A 16,558-nucleotide genomic window follows, 5' to 3' on the forward strand; every position below is an offset into this window, starting at 1 on the left:
GTAAAGCAAAAACGCATTTTTGAGATGGAAATCAGGAACAGATTTCATTCTCACTTAGATTATTTGGTCTTTGACCTTCAGTTTGAAAATGTGGTGAAGCTGCAGACTTTCAGCTACAAGGTAAGCTACTGTGAATGAATGCTTTTTGTCTCCCCAGTGCTGATTGCAGCAACAGAGGCACTCCCACGACTGATCTGAAATTTGCATGTGTTTATCTTCAGAGCGTGTGGTTTCAGAGACGCGTTGACTAAAGCTGAAGCAGTGAAAGGGTGAAGAGGAGGACAGAGGAGGAGCTTATTCTCAGGCTGCTACAGAAATTTTGAAAGCTAAAATCAGACAATAACAACAGGCTTGCGGTAAACTGTATGGTTCAAAAAGACCTACAGTGATCATTCTCACATTGCAAGGGTTCGTTTTACTGCAAAAAAAGATTAAATATACTGCTTAATGTAGCTCTGAGTCAACTGACATTTTAATCAAAGTTTTTTACTTATTGTGTAAAACAATGCACAATTGATTGAACTAAATAAACAACGCGTGCTATAACAACTTCATGTAAACAGTTGTACAAATAGGCAGGGCTGATGTTTCTGGAGCCAAAAAATGTTCAAGTTGTGAGTACTTAGCTGTTACTCCTACTCTGCCTTGTAATCAAATGATTTGCTCTCAAGTCCACTGAGGAGGATGTTGGGGCTCATCCAGGCCAGATTTCAACATGACTTCCAACATCTAGCAGCATCTCCTTCTGAAGAGTTCCTTCAGCCTTAAAAGCAGCTGACCTGGGGGGATTTCATGGCTGCTTGGCCGTGAAGCGTAGCTTAGTGCCTGGCCTGTGGCCCTCAGGCTCCTCGTAGATGGTTCTGAAGGTCAGGTTGATGCGAGGACCCCGATCGTGATACTCTTTAGCCACCTGATGCTGTTGGACAGAGATACACATTTTACATTGACATTTTAGACATTTAGGTGATGCTCTTACCCGGTGAGGACTGGTTTATAGTTTCATATCTCTGTGTCTGTATCTGCATCACATTATGTTCAGTCATCTGCCATTAGGGATGCACTTACCAAGGCAGGGAACACCAAAACCAAAGGAGAAACATGGAAATGGAAACCCACTTCCAGCCATGAAGTCTCTAAATGTTAACTACACTATTGTTATAATGCTTGCTTGAAGGATCAAATGAATGCCTTTATCGGTGAACCCCCTCAGCAAAACACTCCTCAAACTGTTCCATCTTGATGTATGGTTGTTGATTTTGTTTATGTCATGTTGTTTCTGCTCTAAGTCATTCTCTGTTCAACCAGATTAATGCAAAGTAGAGGGGTTGCAAACGTTTCTAGATGTTAGACTTCCCTATTGCAAACATAAAGCTGACATATGAGCGGTGCAGCAATACAGTAGTATGAAATTTTTCTTGTATTTTGGTTCTATATGCAACAGATTTTTGATTTCTTATCAAATCCTAGTAATGGGAATGGACATACATAGACTTAAATTCTTAAATTTAAAAAGAAAAAACCAAACAAAAAGGACCAGTTTCACATGATGGTCCTGGTAACTTTGCTGCTGTTGGAATGTGCCAATAAGAAGACGAGGAATATGCAGACAGATACAGACACACAACTACAATAAGGAAACAAACAAACAAGTATGTGATCATGACAAGATCAGTGGTGCCAGGGATTTCTTCAGCTGAAGGGGATGTTTATTTTGTGGTCAACAAGATGATGTTGAAATATACAACATGAGACACCACTGTCTTATAATCCAACACAAATGTCAAATTTTCTCTCTTTGCATAAACAGAGCTGAAACAGACAGGCAGGCAGACACACACACACACACACACACACACAGTGACAAACTGTTCACGAGGCAGACAGGCCAGCGCCAGCTGTTGAGTTTTTGTTCCAACTAGTTCAACTTTCAACACAGTCTTGACCTCTCAACACAAAACAGGGATGACTGTCTGTTTGTTTGTCCTGTACATCACACACACACACACACACAAACACACACACACACACACACACACACACACACACACACACACATACACAGAGAAACAACTGTTTCTTGGATCAAATAATACACTATGTCAGATCAGGCTTGTTATTAGGGATGTACTGATCCGATATTAGCATCGGATATCGGCGCCGATATCTACATTTTACCTGAATCGGGTATCTGTAAAAGCAGCCGATCTGTAAGACCGATCATTCCCCTTTAAATCTTTGCGACACAGGCTATGTCATACGGAACTTGTGTGGCACGTGTGCCGCAATGCCGCGAGAGTTGATTGAGTTGAGTTGCAAACACAAGCAACATGGAGCGAACGAAAGGGTCTGCAGTAAGGAGGTATTTCACCCTTAGCACGCCAACTAGCTCGACGGCAGTTTGCAATGTATGTAAAATGAATGTTGCCAGGGGTGGTGGTAGCACTGCCAGATATAATACCACAAATTTAATCAAGCACCACCAGAAACACCACATGAAGGAGCACAAGGAATTCCAGCAGCTGAACAGATCAAAGGGAGCTGCCGCTGCTGTTGAGGTTTGTAGCTTCTTAAAATCAACAATATCGGATCGGTATCTGGTATCGACTGATATGTAAGGCCCCGGCATCAGTATCAGCATTGGCACTGAAAAAGTCGGATTGGTGCATCCCTACTTGTTATGGTTGTTTTTTTTTGCCGACTTAAAGGCAGCACGCTCCTTTTCTGCATTCCACTGCTTCATATTGAAAGTCACACAGCTGGTCAGCTGCACATGACTGCTCTTTAAATGCCTTGCTAATAGGCAGATCAGTGGTTCTTACTGAACATGGAGCACTGTGCAATTCACTTTCCCTGTCCAAATTATCATGCTAAAGGATTCAGATCAATGACCTTAAGAAAACAAGCAATCTTTGGCTAATCAGTTTGACACTTATTAAAAGGATCAAGAAGTTGAGATAAAATTACATAAGTATTTAAACATAACTTTAGTATAATTTCCTGTGACTGAAAACATTACCTATCTAGTACACTAAATAGTTAAAGCAGACTCTAAAAGTAAAAATCATGACTCTGGGGACTGAGTACTGGGGGAACACACACACATGCACGCACTTTCCACTCTGTCTATGCATGTCTACCGCCTCCATCTCAATAGGAGGTTAAAGTTTTGTTGTTAAAAGAGCAAGTCAGGATCAGACAAAAATAAAGTTGGAGGTTTTCCTTGGCAGGCCTGGTCTAGAGTGGCAGAGAGAATTATGGTTGCAGCTATCTTCTTTCTCTGGCAGGTTCTTTAAAGAAGAGATGAAACTTTTCTAGAGACACTCAGGGAGGCTTCGCCATAAAATGCCTGACCTTCTCCGTTTTTGTTTAGCTCATCCCTCTCTCACCGTTTGTCTCTGTAGCTCTCCTCTTTGTCTCTCTCGCAATCCCATGTCTGTCTCTCTGCCTTTCCATCTTTCTGTCAGTCCTTCTTGTTTTTCAATTACTTTTTTGGCATCACAGCATTGTTTCACAATAGTGCACAAGCAGTGTGAGAATGCCAAAACAAGATAGCTGACTGATTATTGTGAATGGGATTCTGTCTCTCAATGATGAACACCATCGGATACTGACACAGACTCTGCCCTGCATTGACTCTGTCCGTATCATGACATGACACACACATGCACACACACTCACATACACAAACACAAAGTGCAATATCTATCTACCCTACTGTGTTATCTGTATATGGACACTATGCCTAAAGCGTGCACTACCTAATTCTTCGTATGGTCTTCGACTGCTTGGCAAGAAACCTATTTCAGATGTTTTCACATTCTAAGAGAAGGTATCTCTCTGTCTCAACTCTGCAAGCAAGCAACATATTTCACTTTCTTTTCTGATACCATGATTTCTAACATGGCTCTCTTTCAGCTGCCAGTTGATTTGGGGTCAGAAAAGCAAAGCAAAAAAGTATTGGAAGAGAGCCTGTTTCCACCTGAAAGTGCACAATAGCTCTGAGAGGAAGATTAGGCTCTATAGGAGGCAGAGGCTGATGCCCTTTTCAACACAAGTACAAAGACTACAGGTTTTTATTAAGACACTGCACTGACTTAATAATTCTAACACTAACATTAACCTTCAGCTATAGAATGAGGCCTTTCTCATAGCAATGATGCCATAACAAGTCACTTTTTAGTATCTATGCTTTGTTTGTGAGAACCTATAGGTGGAATGTCAGTGCAATTAAACAGCTTTTTCCTCAATTAACAGTGTGCATATACTCCATTGATCTTTTGTATCTATTCAGGATGTGTATGAATTTGTGTAATTATGATATTATTTAATAACTGATGTAAAAATGGCCTGTTTGAAATAAATGACAAATTATAAGTCTCCTGAACACAGGAGTGAATGTTGCATCCACGGACCCTGCTGAAGCCTGAAGACATTCTGTTGTTATAAACTGAAAACACCACAGTAACATTTATCCTCACAATCGAGTACAACCCCATTCTTTTGAATAGGAACCAGCTACACACACACACACACACTTCTTCCCTCACAATGACACTCGCGCACACACACACACGTGAAACGACTTTCCCATCCTCTCTCATGCACCCATATAAACCTGCGTGCCTGTCCCTGAGCGTGAAACAAATTGCTCTCATTATGCCGAATCTCTGCTCCTCTCTCTAGGCCACTCCATCCATTATGGCTGCCTGTCGGTCAGGAGTGGAGGCCGAGCTCCTTGAGCACAAGTCTATCCTCTCACGTGTATTCAGGCGGAAGCACTAACAGCCTCACACACACACACTGTAGAGCTGTTTGTCACACTCCATCGACCCCGTCCTCACCTGTCTGAGGTCATTTGAGGTAGAAGAGTTTCTCACACCGTTTTGAGTGGCCGAGGGTAGATGGGATTACCGCTTGTGCCGAGGTGTTTGTTTTACTGAAAACAGCCGGGGGTGGAGTTTTCTCCTCTTTGGGTTTCTGCCACCAGACACAGCTGACTAACTAGATGTTAAAATGTTCAAGTTTGAGCTCAAGGTGTTGAACCTGATTTACCAAGTCATTTTAAAAAAAAATGACCCAGACCAGCTTGTCTGGGTCATTTTTTCATTGCAAATTAACAGCTACGTTATGTAGAAGCACCTGACTGCAATATAATGTACTATAATAAATAATATACTATATATATATATATATATATATATATATATATATATATAAAACAGTTTACTGTGTCAGTAAGTAATATTAAATTCCTGCAGTCAGTGTAGCTAAAGCCAGTATGCTCCATAGTCACAGACAGACATGTAATGAATACCAGAAAAACCTTACGGTAATAATCCAAAATTTCCATTTTGCTACTCTGTATTGACAATTGATATGATACAATAATGATTCAACCCTGGTATAGGTAATCCCATTTTCACTTGTTCCTACCAAAAGATTTTTGCTGTTGTAGGTCTTTTCTGGGGAAAAAAAAACAGCACACAGAAAGTGATATTTTCTCGGGCTGCAGCACCAGCTGTGTAGTTAGCATGAGCATGATTAACAGAGTGATCTCTGGGAAGTGCACTGAGAAAACACCGCAACAATGATCCCAGTGTTTAACGTAAACAGGCTCATCTATGGCATGGCTCAAAGTTAGATCTAGATCTAAATCAATCTGTTATGCTGTGCAGATGTACTATGACGAATCACATCTGTCATTTGATGATGCACAGATCAGTAAACAGGAGCACTGAATTCAGTTCAACAGCATCTCATTATCCCATTGTGATAATGAAAGTGAAACAATTAGATGCTAACATGCACACATTGGCAACTTTTAGACAAATGTTTTTGGGGGTTTTTTTGGAGGAGGATTCGGGGGGTTGTCTTGGAGTCATAGGTTGGTCATCAGCCAAGGTAGAATTTGCTAGAAAAGGGTGTGTGGTAGTGGGCGTGGCATATCACAGAAAGGCATATAACTTTGTCATCACAAAACTTAGAATAGTCATGGGCCACAGAAGGCCTGATAAACTTTTCAAACCCTTCAGTCAAAAGGGGGCATGGCATCTCACAACAAGTCACAGAACTTCCCAGTGGGTTAAAATAACACCACATACATTTGACACATGGTTTGTCCTGGGATAAGGAACAAAATATTAACTTCTCACACTGCTTGGACTACGCTCACATTTTTCTAACACCACGCCCACTTCAGTTTTTGGCAGTTTTTCCACAGGGGCCTTGTGGGCTTATTAACCCTATCCCTAACCCTCTGACTCAGTTTGCTTGACACACGACCACACCCACTTCTGGTTGTGCCCACTTTAGATTCTGGACCAGAGGTATTAGCTCTAATGAATTTCATTAATTCATTTATCTATTCATCGCATAACATGTCAAGTAAAAGAAAAATTGTCTAACCAAATTTTTATTTATTTATTTATTTTTAACAATCAGTTGCCTCAAATGGCACCAATCAAAGTGTGAGTATACCATTAGTGTGGGCCCGTTCAAACTTTGAGCACAGCTTTATAGTAGTGTGTCCATTGCTGATTTTGTGTTTTGCAAATGAGTGTATATGCTGTTCCCTGGGTAGGTCCTTGTGCTTTACTGGCGGAGCCTACCTGCCAGTCATCCTGCGTGGCTCCTTCCATCAGCAGCAGTGTTCCATGACTCAGAGGAACCCGAATCCTCTCTACATAGGTGTAATCGCCATTCTCTTCCTGACACACACACACACACACACACACACACACACACACACACACACACACACACACAGTCAGCACAGTGTATCATTTAACAGCACATACACAAACTCTCACACATTCAAAGTACAATGTATTTGTCAAATGCTAAAACATACAAGCACACGCAGAGCGGCCATAAACTAAGCTCAGGGTGTATGCTGTTACGCACACAACACTTCAAACTGTCAACACAACTCATCTACATTACAACTAAAGAAGCCTACCTCCTAAGAAGTGTATACTTCAGCACTTGAAATAACAGATGACTATCAGGTGTGGCTAACTAAATACTCCTGTCAGTGTAAACACAATGCCGACCCAAAGCCTTCCAGCTGCCCCTCTCTTAGTGTGTGCCATTCTTGGCGTCCCTCTCCCACATTCTCTACCTCTGTTGTTCTGTTCCCCCTCAACACTATCCTCACCCTCCATGTTTTATTTAGACATGTACACCAGTTCTGCCACAGTCTAGAAGAAAGACTTCCTCTGTATGAGCAAAACAGGGTGAACATTTTAAGACTTCTGATTGCTGTGTTTAAAAGGCGTCAACTCTTTTTGAGAGTTCTAAGAGTTTATATCATTTAGGACTTCTCACACTTTTTAAGAACCAGTGGATACCGTTATGAGCAGATGAAATGTAAAGTAAAGCCAACAACCAGAGCAAGGATTTCACCAGAATTTCATTTGGACAAATGGAGCATAACAACAAGTCTATCATGGCAACTTTTTTCTGTTGCAGCTCCACTTCAAATAAATAATTTAGGCTAATAAAATGTGTATTTGTATCAGCTACAGCTTTAAAAAAAAAAAAAAAAAATTATGCTGGTGCTCAATTTTTTTGTTAAAATGTTAACATAATTTTCACTTTAACTTTGTGAAATAATTTAATAATAATTTGGATCAGGCCTGAACACACCAAGCTGTACCATCATCCCATGCCTGATTCTCACCAGTGGAGGGTGCTTGCGGAGGCTAAACACCCTGGTGTCACCCAGACTGAGGGAGGCGATGGTGGGCTTGGCACCCAGGGAGGCCTCATCATCACTGTGCCAGCCGATGCTGTCATGGCCGTCCCGGTACAGGTTGCACAGAAGGGAATTGAATCTATGTCCACTCGCCCGCTGCACTGCCTCGCAAAGGGTCAACAGCAACGGGTGCCACTATTTTGGGAGGAAGAAAAGAAGAAAAAAAGAGAGACTACAAATGAGAAGAGAAAGTGAGCAAGTGAGTGAGAGAGGGAGAGAGAGAGCGAGAGAGAAAGAGAGAAAGAATAAAAGATGAAGCACAACATGTTATTCTCATGTATTCCCCAAATGATAATAAATATGCAGGGTGAGATCTTGTTTCCTTAGGATTTGATTTCAAAGTCTGATCAGTAGTCACTGAGAGGAGAGACAGTCCTCCACTATGATTTCATCACAGAGAACAAAAACACAGCAAGCAACCAAGAGAACAAAAGAATTAAAGAAAAAAACAAATAATAAAAACAAAGAGAGAAAGAAAACATAAATAAAATAATCAACTATTTAAAAAAAAAAACAGATAAAAATATGCCTATAATTAATATTTTGGAATTTTTGACATTTGTTGTCATTTTTAAACATTTTTCGACTTACTGTATCTTGAATATATGCTTTCCTTTCCACCATCTGCCCGGGACTGCAGATGAAATTTAGCCTTCTAGCTAAATTGCAAGACAGCAATTACCTGTCAACTGTCCCCTAAATAATTCTAACCAAAAAGAAATACCGTGTGAGCAATGTGCTTGTTTCTGTTGGGCCTTGGTGGCAGGGAGATGTAACGTGTTTATCTGACCTGTGTGTTGGCTTCCATGGTGGATCGAGCATACGTGTAAGGCAACTCTCCATACCAGCAGGTCAGCCTGGGCTCCTCGTACGTCTCACCTGGACCAACACAGGCATCAAACACAATACACACGACAAATTAAACAAATGACACTATAGTTGACCTCTGTCTCACACATCATATCCTTATGGGTAGTGTTTCTCCAAATTAAGACCATTTTTTGCAGAAACCTCACTGGTTGTCTACATAGAGTGGGTTACTTGTTTGGTGTGAAGTGGAAAAACAGCGCCCTCCTGTTTTATGTCACAAAGCAAAGCACCAGGTGACCCGCAATGTACCAGATCCACTAATAGCTAAGATTTCTCAGTGATGATCTTTGTTTGCTCGCAGTAAAATCGAAACACTAATGTGTCAACATAATTGATTTACCTAATTATGAATGTTGCACATTGAATTTTTAATGATTTAAAGACTGGTTCTTTCAACCTTTCTCTAACAAGTTGTACATGTTACATGAAAGGCTCACAGATCTATTTCTGTATTGTCACACCAACTGGTTCATGGCAATTTGATCCCAACAAAATGGTTCGGCTAGTTTCTGCTTGAATCTGGTCTTCCTTTGCTGCATGACAAATAAAGCAAAAAGTCACGTCACTACATCTACTCCAAGCAGAAAGCAAGATAAACATCTAAATCCTATCTCTACCTCCTCCCTCTCTCTCCATTTCCCAGTGTTTCTTTTTCTCTGAGAACAAGACCTCTTCCAAGAACCAATACTTTGCCATTAACTTATTTTGTCCAACCCATTTGTACGAGGACACAGTGAAACCAAAAACACGGCCACAGCTCCAGTGATCACCACTTTTTATGGCCCTGAAAAATTCAGAACTCCTGGGACTGATATTTATAACCCTTGTGTTCATTTGTCAACTAAGAAAAGCTTAACTCTCCCATAAAAACATGCTATTGGAGGGGAAAATATCAACAAAACTTTAACCCAGTCACAGAGACGGATTTAGAGCCCTGAGGACTGGTCGGAAAAAGTGAGTCAGTATGTTGAAGTTGGTTATAAAAGGCAGGGTGAATGACAGAGGAAGGAGGAGGTGGTAGGGGAGGTGATTGGTAGTGGTGGTCAGGGTACAGGATAAAAGAGGTGTGTGTTTGTGTGTGCTTGTTTGTGTGCGTTTTAGAGGGAGAAGGGGCATAAACACCCATCTGCCTCTGCCTCCTCCTCAACCCAATTGTTGACAGAGTCTGAGGAGTGATGCACTGGGGCCGAGCCAACCTCCCTCTTTGCTCCATGTTTAGAAATCAGTTTAGCCACTTGTCTTCATCATGCAGTTTGTCTGCCAGTGAGCATTTTGCAGAATAGCACGTAGATGAAGGAGAGCCAGCTGAGAGAGGGGCTGACTTCTGATGCAACGTCTGGCTGCATCCCAACACACTCACTGTATACAGCCTGTCTGGTTTCAATGTGTGCTGAAAAGTTATTCTTTCCCTTTAAAGGAAAATGCCAGCTGTTTCACAAATGTGTTCCTTGCACAACTTAGCCATGTGAGAAGGGAAGACTAGAGGTGCTTTCACCTCAGTGTGTGCGTGCTCCGGTCATTCATGCTATACATTTTGTTTTTGTCCTACCATTCTCCTCCTTAATGAGTTTGTTTCTGTTACTCAATTTTGTTGCATTTTTGTTTCTCATCTTGATTTTTGTTATACTACTTTACATTTTATTTAATTAATATTTTACATGTGGAGAACAATCACATCTGGGGAAAATAAACAGTTTAACTTTGTGAAATCAAAGTAAAAATGACCCCACACTACAAAGGCTATGAAAAGGGGAACCCTGGTACCCCTTTCTAAAGTTTTTTAAGCCCCTGGCACCCACCTTGTCTATAGTTGGTCTTCTGGGACCACGGCAGCTCTGCTAGCAGCTTACTGAACATCCAGTCTGCCTCCTCTGGGGGAAGGAAGCCAGGAAGCAGCCGCAGTCTGGATGGGTGGACACACACGCACACACACACACACACACACTTTTATTTATGTTCATAATGGTAGGAGCCAGTCCTGAGCATAAACAACAACAGATGTAAAACAGCTGGAGGATACCGCACTCAGTCATGTATCTATCACAGAGATCCAGGGTAGAGGTAACAGCGTCACGTCAAAATGTAGCAGTTGCCAGTGACTGAAGATGCAGAGCAGTAACTTGGCAGCATTTTAACATCTTAAGGTCCAATTAATGGACATTACCAAAGCTGCAAAGGACAGACACAAGCAGTCTGCATTTATATCCAAGCTGGGATACAGCATGCACGAGAGATTGGTACTTTAACACCTTGGTAAGGAACGTTTGCTCCAGAGTACAGTCAGGACAGTGTAACCTACTTCAAGAAGAGTCACCTCTGCACTGTTCTCAATAACAACATCTAGAGTATTTGCTGCAACATTTCAAAACACATCACATCCTGTGTATTGTCCTCTGTACATATAGCACCCTTTCAGAATGTGTGACAAAGAGTCTGTCACAAAGTTCATGGTTGTGATGCAAACAACTGGGGAGCAACAGGCAAGGAAACCAGGGAGAAAGAATGAGTCTCCCAAGAGATATCTGCAATCTGGCCGTAACAGTGAAAGACAATGTCCTCATCAGATGTAAAATTCATAAATTCAGATCAGTCCAGTGATGTTGTTGTTTCCAGTGTTGCAAATCTACTAAAAGTCTCTGTGTATCAGCTAGTGCTAGTAGTGCTTGATGTTCAGCACCACCACAGGCGACAGCAGCTCTCACTAGGGTGAGGGAGTGAATTATAACATTCTCAGTGACCGTTACCCCTTCACAGTGAGGCCTCGCCCAGTCCAGGGACACTCCAGTCTTTACAGAGGTCACTGACACACACACACACATTGTGTATATATATATATATATATATATATATATATATATATATATATATATATATATATATATATATATATATATATATCACCAGTTCAATACTCACCCCAACACCTAGTTTTAATATTTCTACTAGAGCTGAAACGATCTGGTTGCACATCCAGTTACGAGTGAGGAGACATACACACACACACTACACACGGGAACAGCACGTTATATTGTTTTGGTTGGCTGAGGGAGATTAGCACAATGAGCCTTCTGGTTTCTTCAGATTTCACTCAGAGGCTGAAAGTGGCTTTTAAATGTGACAGAATTATTGATATCAACTGACATGATACTTAATATCATATCATATCATAACATTTTTGGTCATATCACCCAGCCCTAATTCCAGCAACCAAATTGCTTTTTAGTGTTGAAAAAAGACAGGTAAGAGTTGAAAAGTGGTTAAACTCGCAAGCTTACTACCCAACTGTGCACAAATAAAAGGATAGTAGGGTGAACATTAAAATGTGTAGTGTTTACATTCTGCAGAGTAGTATAAAAATGCAGATGCAGAGTAGTACAAAAAAGGTCAGCTTGTTTTAATTTCTGTAAAAATGCAGCTTCAGCCATTAGATGTTTGGTGCCTTGCTCAAGGGCGCTGATGGTAGTCAGCACAGATGTAATCATCTGCAGCCTCCAGTTCAGGGGTGTAGCAGTCTCCTGTCTCTGACGGAAACTGCAATTCATCTTCTAGCCCAGCTATTTCTGGCACATGTCTCTTACATGCTCGTTACAGGGTCACAGGAACATTGTTGGGACACTGTGGCTCCAACTGTTGAACTTGCTGCTGGTTGCTTGTAATTCAAGGGTTGTTGCGCTCATTCTAAGTTGTGCTAGATACAAGTGTCAGCTAAATGCATAAAATCTAAATGCAAATATATTTTTTGTTCTTTTCTACTTCAAGGCCAACATGCCATATGTACCATATTTCTACAGATTTCCAGCTTTGCATGTCCCAGTAGGTGAGTCAGATATAAGGTATAATATTTAGGAGTGCTACAATACTAGACTGCCATCTAGTGGCGAGAGGCCTCCAACACTGGCACTCACTATGAACTTGTCATCTGTTGGTCCTGTCCTATAAGTTCACACTCTCCCTTTCCCTTTGACTCCTTGTATCTTTACTTCCCTCTGTGTGAAATATTTTCTCTATGGAACTGCACTCACCTGGACACTCCTGATGGTCCGTGGCTGATCTCATGGTCACCTGCCTGCCTGTCCAGAGTAAAATGATGCATGTTACTCAACCTTGACATAAATATAGACTTTACATGAAACCAAATGCTGAAAATATCAGTCTGGTATTGACAAGATATTTAGGGATCCAACCACTGAAGGTGCTGGAGCCCTCTTATGACTGCTTGAATTATTATTCTCTCACTTCTCTACTAAAAGTATCTGGAGCTCAGAAACCGTAAGAGGTACAGTGCTCAGACATGTTGAAAATCTCACCCACTACTAAGGCAACAAAAATTACATCAATTGACCATGTGGTGGCACTATAATAACAAACTTTGCGTTGGAGTAACAGAAGACATGGTAACAGAAGACATGATGAAGGAGCAAACACTCCAGTGTTTAGTATCATTATAAGTATTGAAGAGAAATCATCTGTATGAAATGAAGAAACTATGAAATTGCTGTAATGAACTTATGAACAGTACAGACATATGTTGTGACTGTACCAACACTTACTGGCCTAAGATCTGACTTTTAAAATGACTGGATGCAATAATATGAGAAATGCAGAAATAAATCAACTGTAACAATTTCAGCGTGATGTCAACAATCAGAGAAAGAAAAGGGCAGAGTGAAAGAAACCTCAGCAGGACACTTACTCTATCACCTTCTCTGGTGGGACGTCTCTTATTGACTACAGTGAAGAAATGAGAAAAGAGAGGAGGGATTAGCAATTGCTTTAAAACACACACACACACACACACACACACACACACACAATTTCCTTAGAATTCTAAGGTGCGTCCTTTTTCATTTACTCTCTACCTTGGTGGGCTTGTGAAACTCAAATGTCCGCTGTGGCCCAAATCCCCAAGATCCGGGGGCTGGGTTGGCAGCATTTGGTTGTGGGTTGTTAGGCATTATTCCTATAGGACAAATACAGACAAACAAACAAAGAGCTGTTTTCTGTAGATCCGCTCAGTTGGGACTCAACTAGATGCATTTTATGCATCTAGTTGAGGATGCAAGGGAAGCAGTAACAGAAGTGAATGAAGGATGTGTGTCAAATATATTAAATCTGTTTTAAAAAATCTGTGCTTGCTTGTGTGGATGCCAGCAACATAGCATATGTGTAAATACAAATACGGAGTGGGCAGAACAGGCCATTTTTTAGTACAGTATGCTCCTGTATATATGTATACGTAACCTACCTGTTGGTCTTGGTTGTTTTGGCAGCTGTTTGGCCCAGGAGCCCTGGATTCTGGCACGCTGACGTTTATCCGACATCGCATTTACTTAGAGAGGAGAGCCCATCACAGACACAAGTAGCAGATCCCTTGTCTATACTGATTTCCTTCCAAGGAAAATTATAAGTCATAGCTAGCATATACAAAGATTTGGTTAAAGCCCTGCACTTGTCATTTCCACATTTGCAGGTAACCCAGTTGTGGGCCATTTTGTTTTTCTAACTCTGTCATAAGTCATTATCTGCCAACTATAAGCTCTGAGGGAAAAATAACTGTAGGGGACACTGGGGTAAGTTGAGCCAAAGGGTAAGTTGAGCCACCCCCTGTTGCTAGGAAACGATAAAAAATATTGATCATGTGACCAAATGTTTAGGAGGAAGGCATCATTTCATGGAGTCTGTGAAGGTAAGAACCACATGGGTAAAGTGGTTAGACATTTATTTCCAAAAAAACATTTTTTACTCTTAAAAGTGAATTTAGTCTATCATCAGTTTCATGAGAATTGTGTTAAGACCAAATAGATAATTTTAAATTTGTTTTATACATCAATTGTGGTATCTATGAGCTACAACATGAGGTCATAAACCTAGCATAAAAGTGCACCATTTTAGCTGTGGGGCCTAAAAAAGTCAAAATGGTAGCTCTGGGGTAAGTTGAGCCATTTGGCCAGGGGTAAGTTGAGCCGGAGGCCCATACACTTAATAAGTGTATTTTGGCTGTAGCCTAAATGTCTTAAATATTAAATAATAAATAAAATAATAAATATCAATTACTTATTAAGTGTATAGGGTAAGTGTATTTTGGCTGTAGCCTATATGTCTAAAATATTAAATAAATATTAACCCTCCCCCATGCCCCCATGCCCCCGGTGGGCATGGGGGCATGGGGCCACGGCCAGTGTGGCCGTTGCCACCAAATGTGTTACGTTCATATGCTCATAACTGACCTTACTGTCAGCAAGGACACCAAGAAACTAGTGTTCTAGTGTTTTCTTTCCAAAAACACAGCTGTTAATTTTCTCTTCCGAAGCGCATTTTAAGGCATGTTAAAACAGCTGTTTATTGTACCTGCTGAATTGTGTTTAATAAAAAAAATTACATATGAATGTGAAGAAGTGACTGTTATTTAGGGAGGGAGAAGGTGAGGGAGGGGTGGGATGGAGGGGGGGAGGAAGGTGGGGGGTGAGTAGGGATACGGCTCAACTTACCCCGCTCCCTGGCTCAACTTACCCCATACACGGGGTAAGTTGTGCCACGAGACCACTTTTTTTGGAAATGCTATATTATGGAAACAGTTATGTTTACACTCATTCTGTTTGTTTGAAGAGATGCACAACATCCTGAAATATATGCAGATATGTTAGTTAGCGACAAAACTATGATTACCTTGATGTAGTGATCCTAAATATGAAAAATGGCTCATCTTACCCCAGTCTCCCCTATTATGAATAGCTGACAATCGGCAAATATTAGATCAGGTTAACAGTGAGTTAATGGGAGTCTACATTTAATATGCATTGCTTGGTTACAGTTATCGTAATATTCACGAGGAAATTCTTAAATTTTATTTAAACATCTGGCTTTAGGTTAACAAAAATGGGTTCAGCCTAAATAAGTTAGGTAACGTTAGCTTGCTAGTTAGCCTCTTTGAGGCATAGCTAGTTCTTTTAAGGTACGTAACTAGCTAACTATATAAAGTTACATCAATGAATAATCGCTCAGCGTTTCATTGTCTGATTGAAAGATGTGAACACTATTTGCATTTTATGTTACTTACTTGGCGGCTTCGTAAAACGCAGGAAAAAGCCCTCAAAAAACATACGGTTTTACCTAAGTTTTGCTGTCGACAGGTTGACAGCCATAGCTGGTGTTCCATAAAAATAAACCCTACGTGGAAACGAGATTTTTTATATATGGTTCCGCCTTCAACTCTTGAGTAAACTCAGTAAGCTCACTCTCATATTGTAAACATGTGTCTTTACAAGGTGACACGGTATGTCACAAAGTGTTGGCAAGTGAAGTTGGTATCCTCTGAAATTTATTTTTTATCTGAAAAATATCCTCCCTTTTTTTTTTTTTTTTTTTTTTTCAAAATTGATTTTTCAGTGATTCCCCAACAGGATAGCAGTAAGACAAAGTCTCTCACGTTATTATAAATCTAATACATATATCAATAGGCCTCAGTTTCTTATTTCAGTTCTATTTATATTGCTTATTTACAATCTCTTCTTCCTTCCCGCTCCTCTCCCACCCATGGCTGCGACTCATGCCCTGACTCTAACCCATTCTTCCCTCTGCCAGTTTCTAAATAAATAAATAAATATTAAAATATATACATGAATAATAAAAACAGTACAGCAAAAGTAAAAAAAAAAAAAAAATGGGAAAAGTACTTAAATAGTATCTCTCTTGCTAGATATAGAAAAAAATCATATCTCCCTTAGTGAATATGAATACAATCCAAAGTACATCCAGAAAAAAAAAGTTAACCCCTTGATATTCCTACATAATGTGGACATAAGTACCAACTACATGAAGAGGACACAAGTGGACACATGTATGAGCTTCTGATTTATAATTGGTAATTGTAATAATTATTGGAGGTGTGAGTAATGTTCACAACAATACTTAAAGACTGAACGACACGCTAGA

The 16,558-nt window shown here is 40.5% G+C and overlaps 1 protein-coding gene across 2 annotated transcripts; it reads right to left on the reverse strand.

Annotated features, from left to right (window-relative positions):
• Positions 1–447: 447 nt before the first annotated feature.
• alkbh3 (alkB homolog 3, alpha-ketoglutarate dependent dioxygenase) lies at positions 448–15,816 on the reverse strand. Of its 2 annotated transcripts, none has more exons than XM_030053597.1 (10): positions 15,684–15,816; positions 13,872–14,014; positions 13,486–13,586; positions 13,320–13,354; positions 12,649–12,696; positions 10,426–10,529; positions 8,547–8,635; positions 7,682–7,891; positions 6,609–6,707; positions 448–916 (listed from the first exon to the last, which is right to left on the reverse strand). In XM_030053597.1, exons 2-10 carry the CDS (start codon positions 13,945–13,947, stop codon positions 791–793), a joined length of 888 nt encoding a protein of 295 aa, XP_029909457.1. In that variant the 5' UTR covers positions 13,948–14,014; positions 15,684–15,816; the 3' UTR covers positions 448–790. The 2 variants fall into 2 exon arrangements, with proteins under 2 accessions (XP_029909457.1, XP_029909456.1); XM_030053596.1 differs by having other exon boundaries at positions 13,872–13,955; positions 15,684–15,787.
• Between the last annotated feature and the right edge of the window lie 742 nt (positions 15,817–16,558).

This window comes from Myripristis murdjan, chromosome 6, assembly GCF_902150065.1.
Source record: "Myripristis murdjan chromosome 6, fMyrMur1.1, whole genome shotgun sequence".
In the NCBI taxonomy this organism is placed as follows: Eukaryota; Metazoa; Chordata; class Actinopteri; order Holocentriformes; family Holocentridae; genus Myripristis; species Myripristis murdjan.

Excerpts from the sequence above, each read along its gene's own strand:
- alkbh3 (XM_030053596.1), bottom strand. The coding sequence starts at position 15,726 with ATGTTTTTTGAGGGCTTTTTCCTGCGTTTTACGAAGCCGCCAA. Across the intron at positions 10,530-12,648 it reads GGACCATCAGGAGTGTCCAG|ACTGCGGCTGCTTCCTGGCT; the intron begins GTGAGTGCAGTT and ends CCACCCATCCAG. Across the intron at positions 6,708-7,681 it reads TCCGCAAGCACCCTCCACTG|GAAGAGAATGGCGATTACAC; the intron begins GTGAGAATCAGG and ends TGTGTGTGTCAG.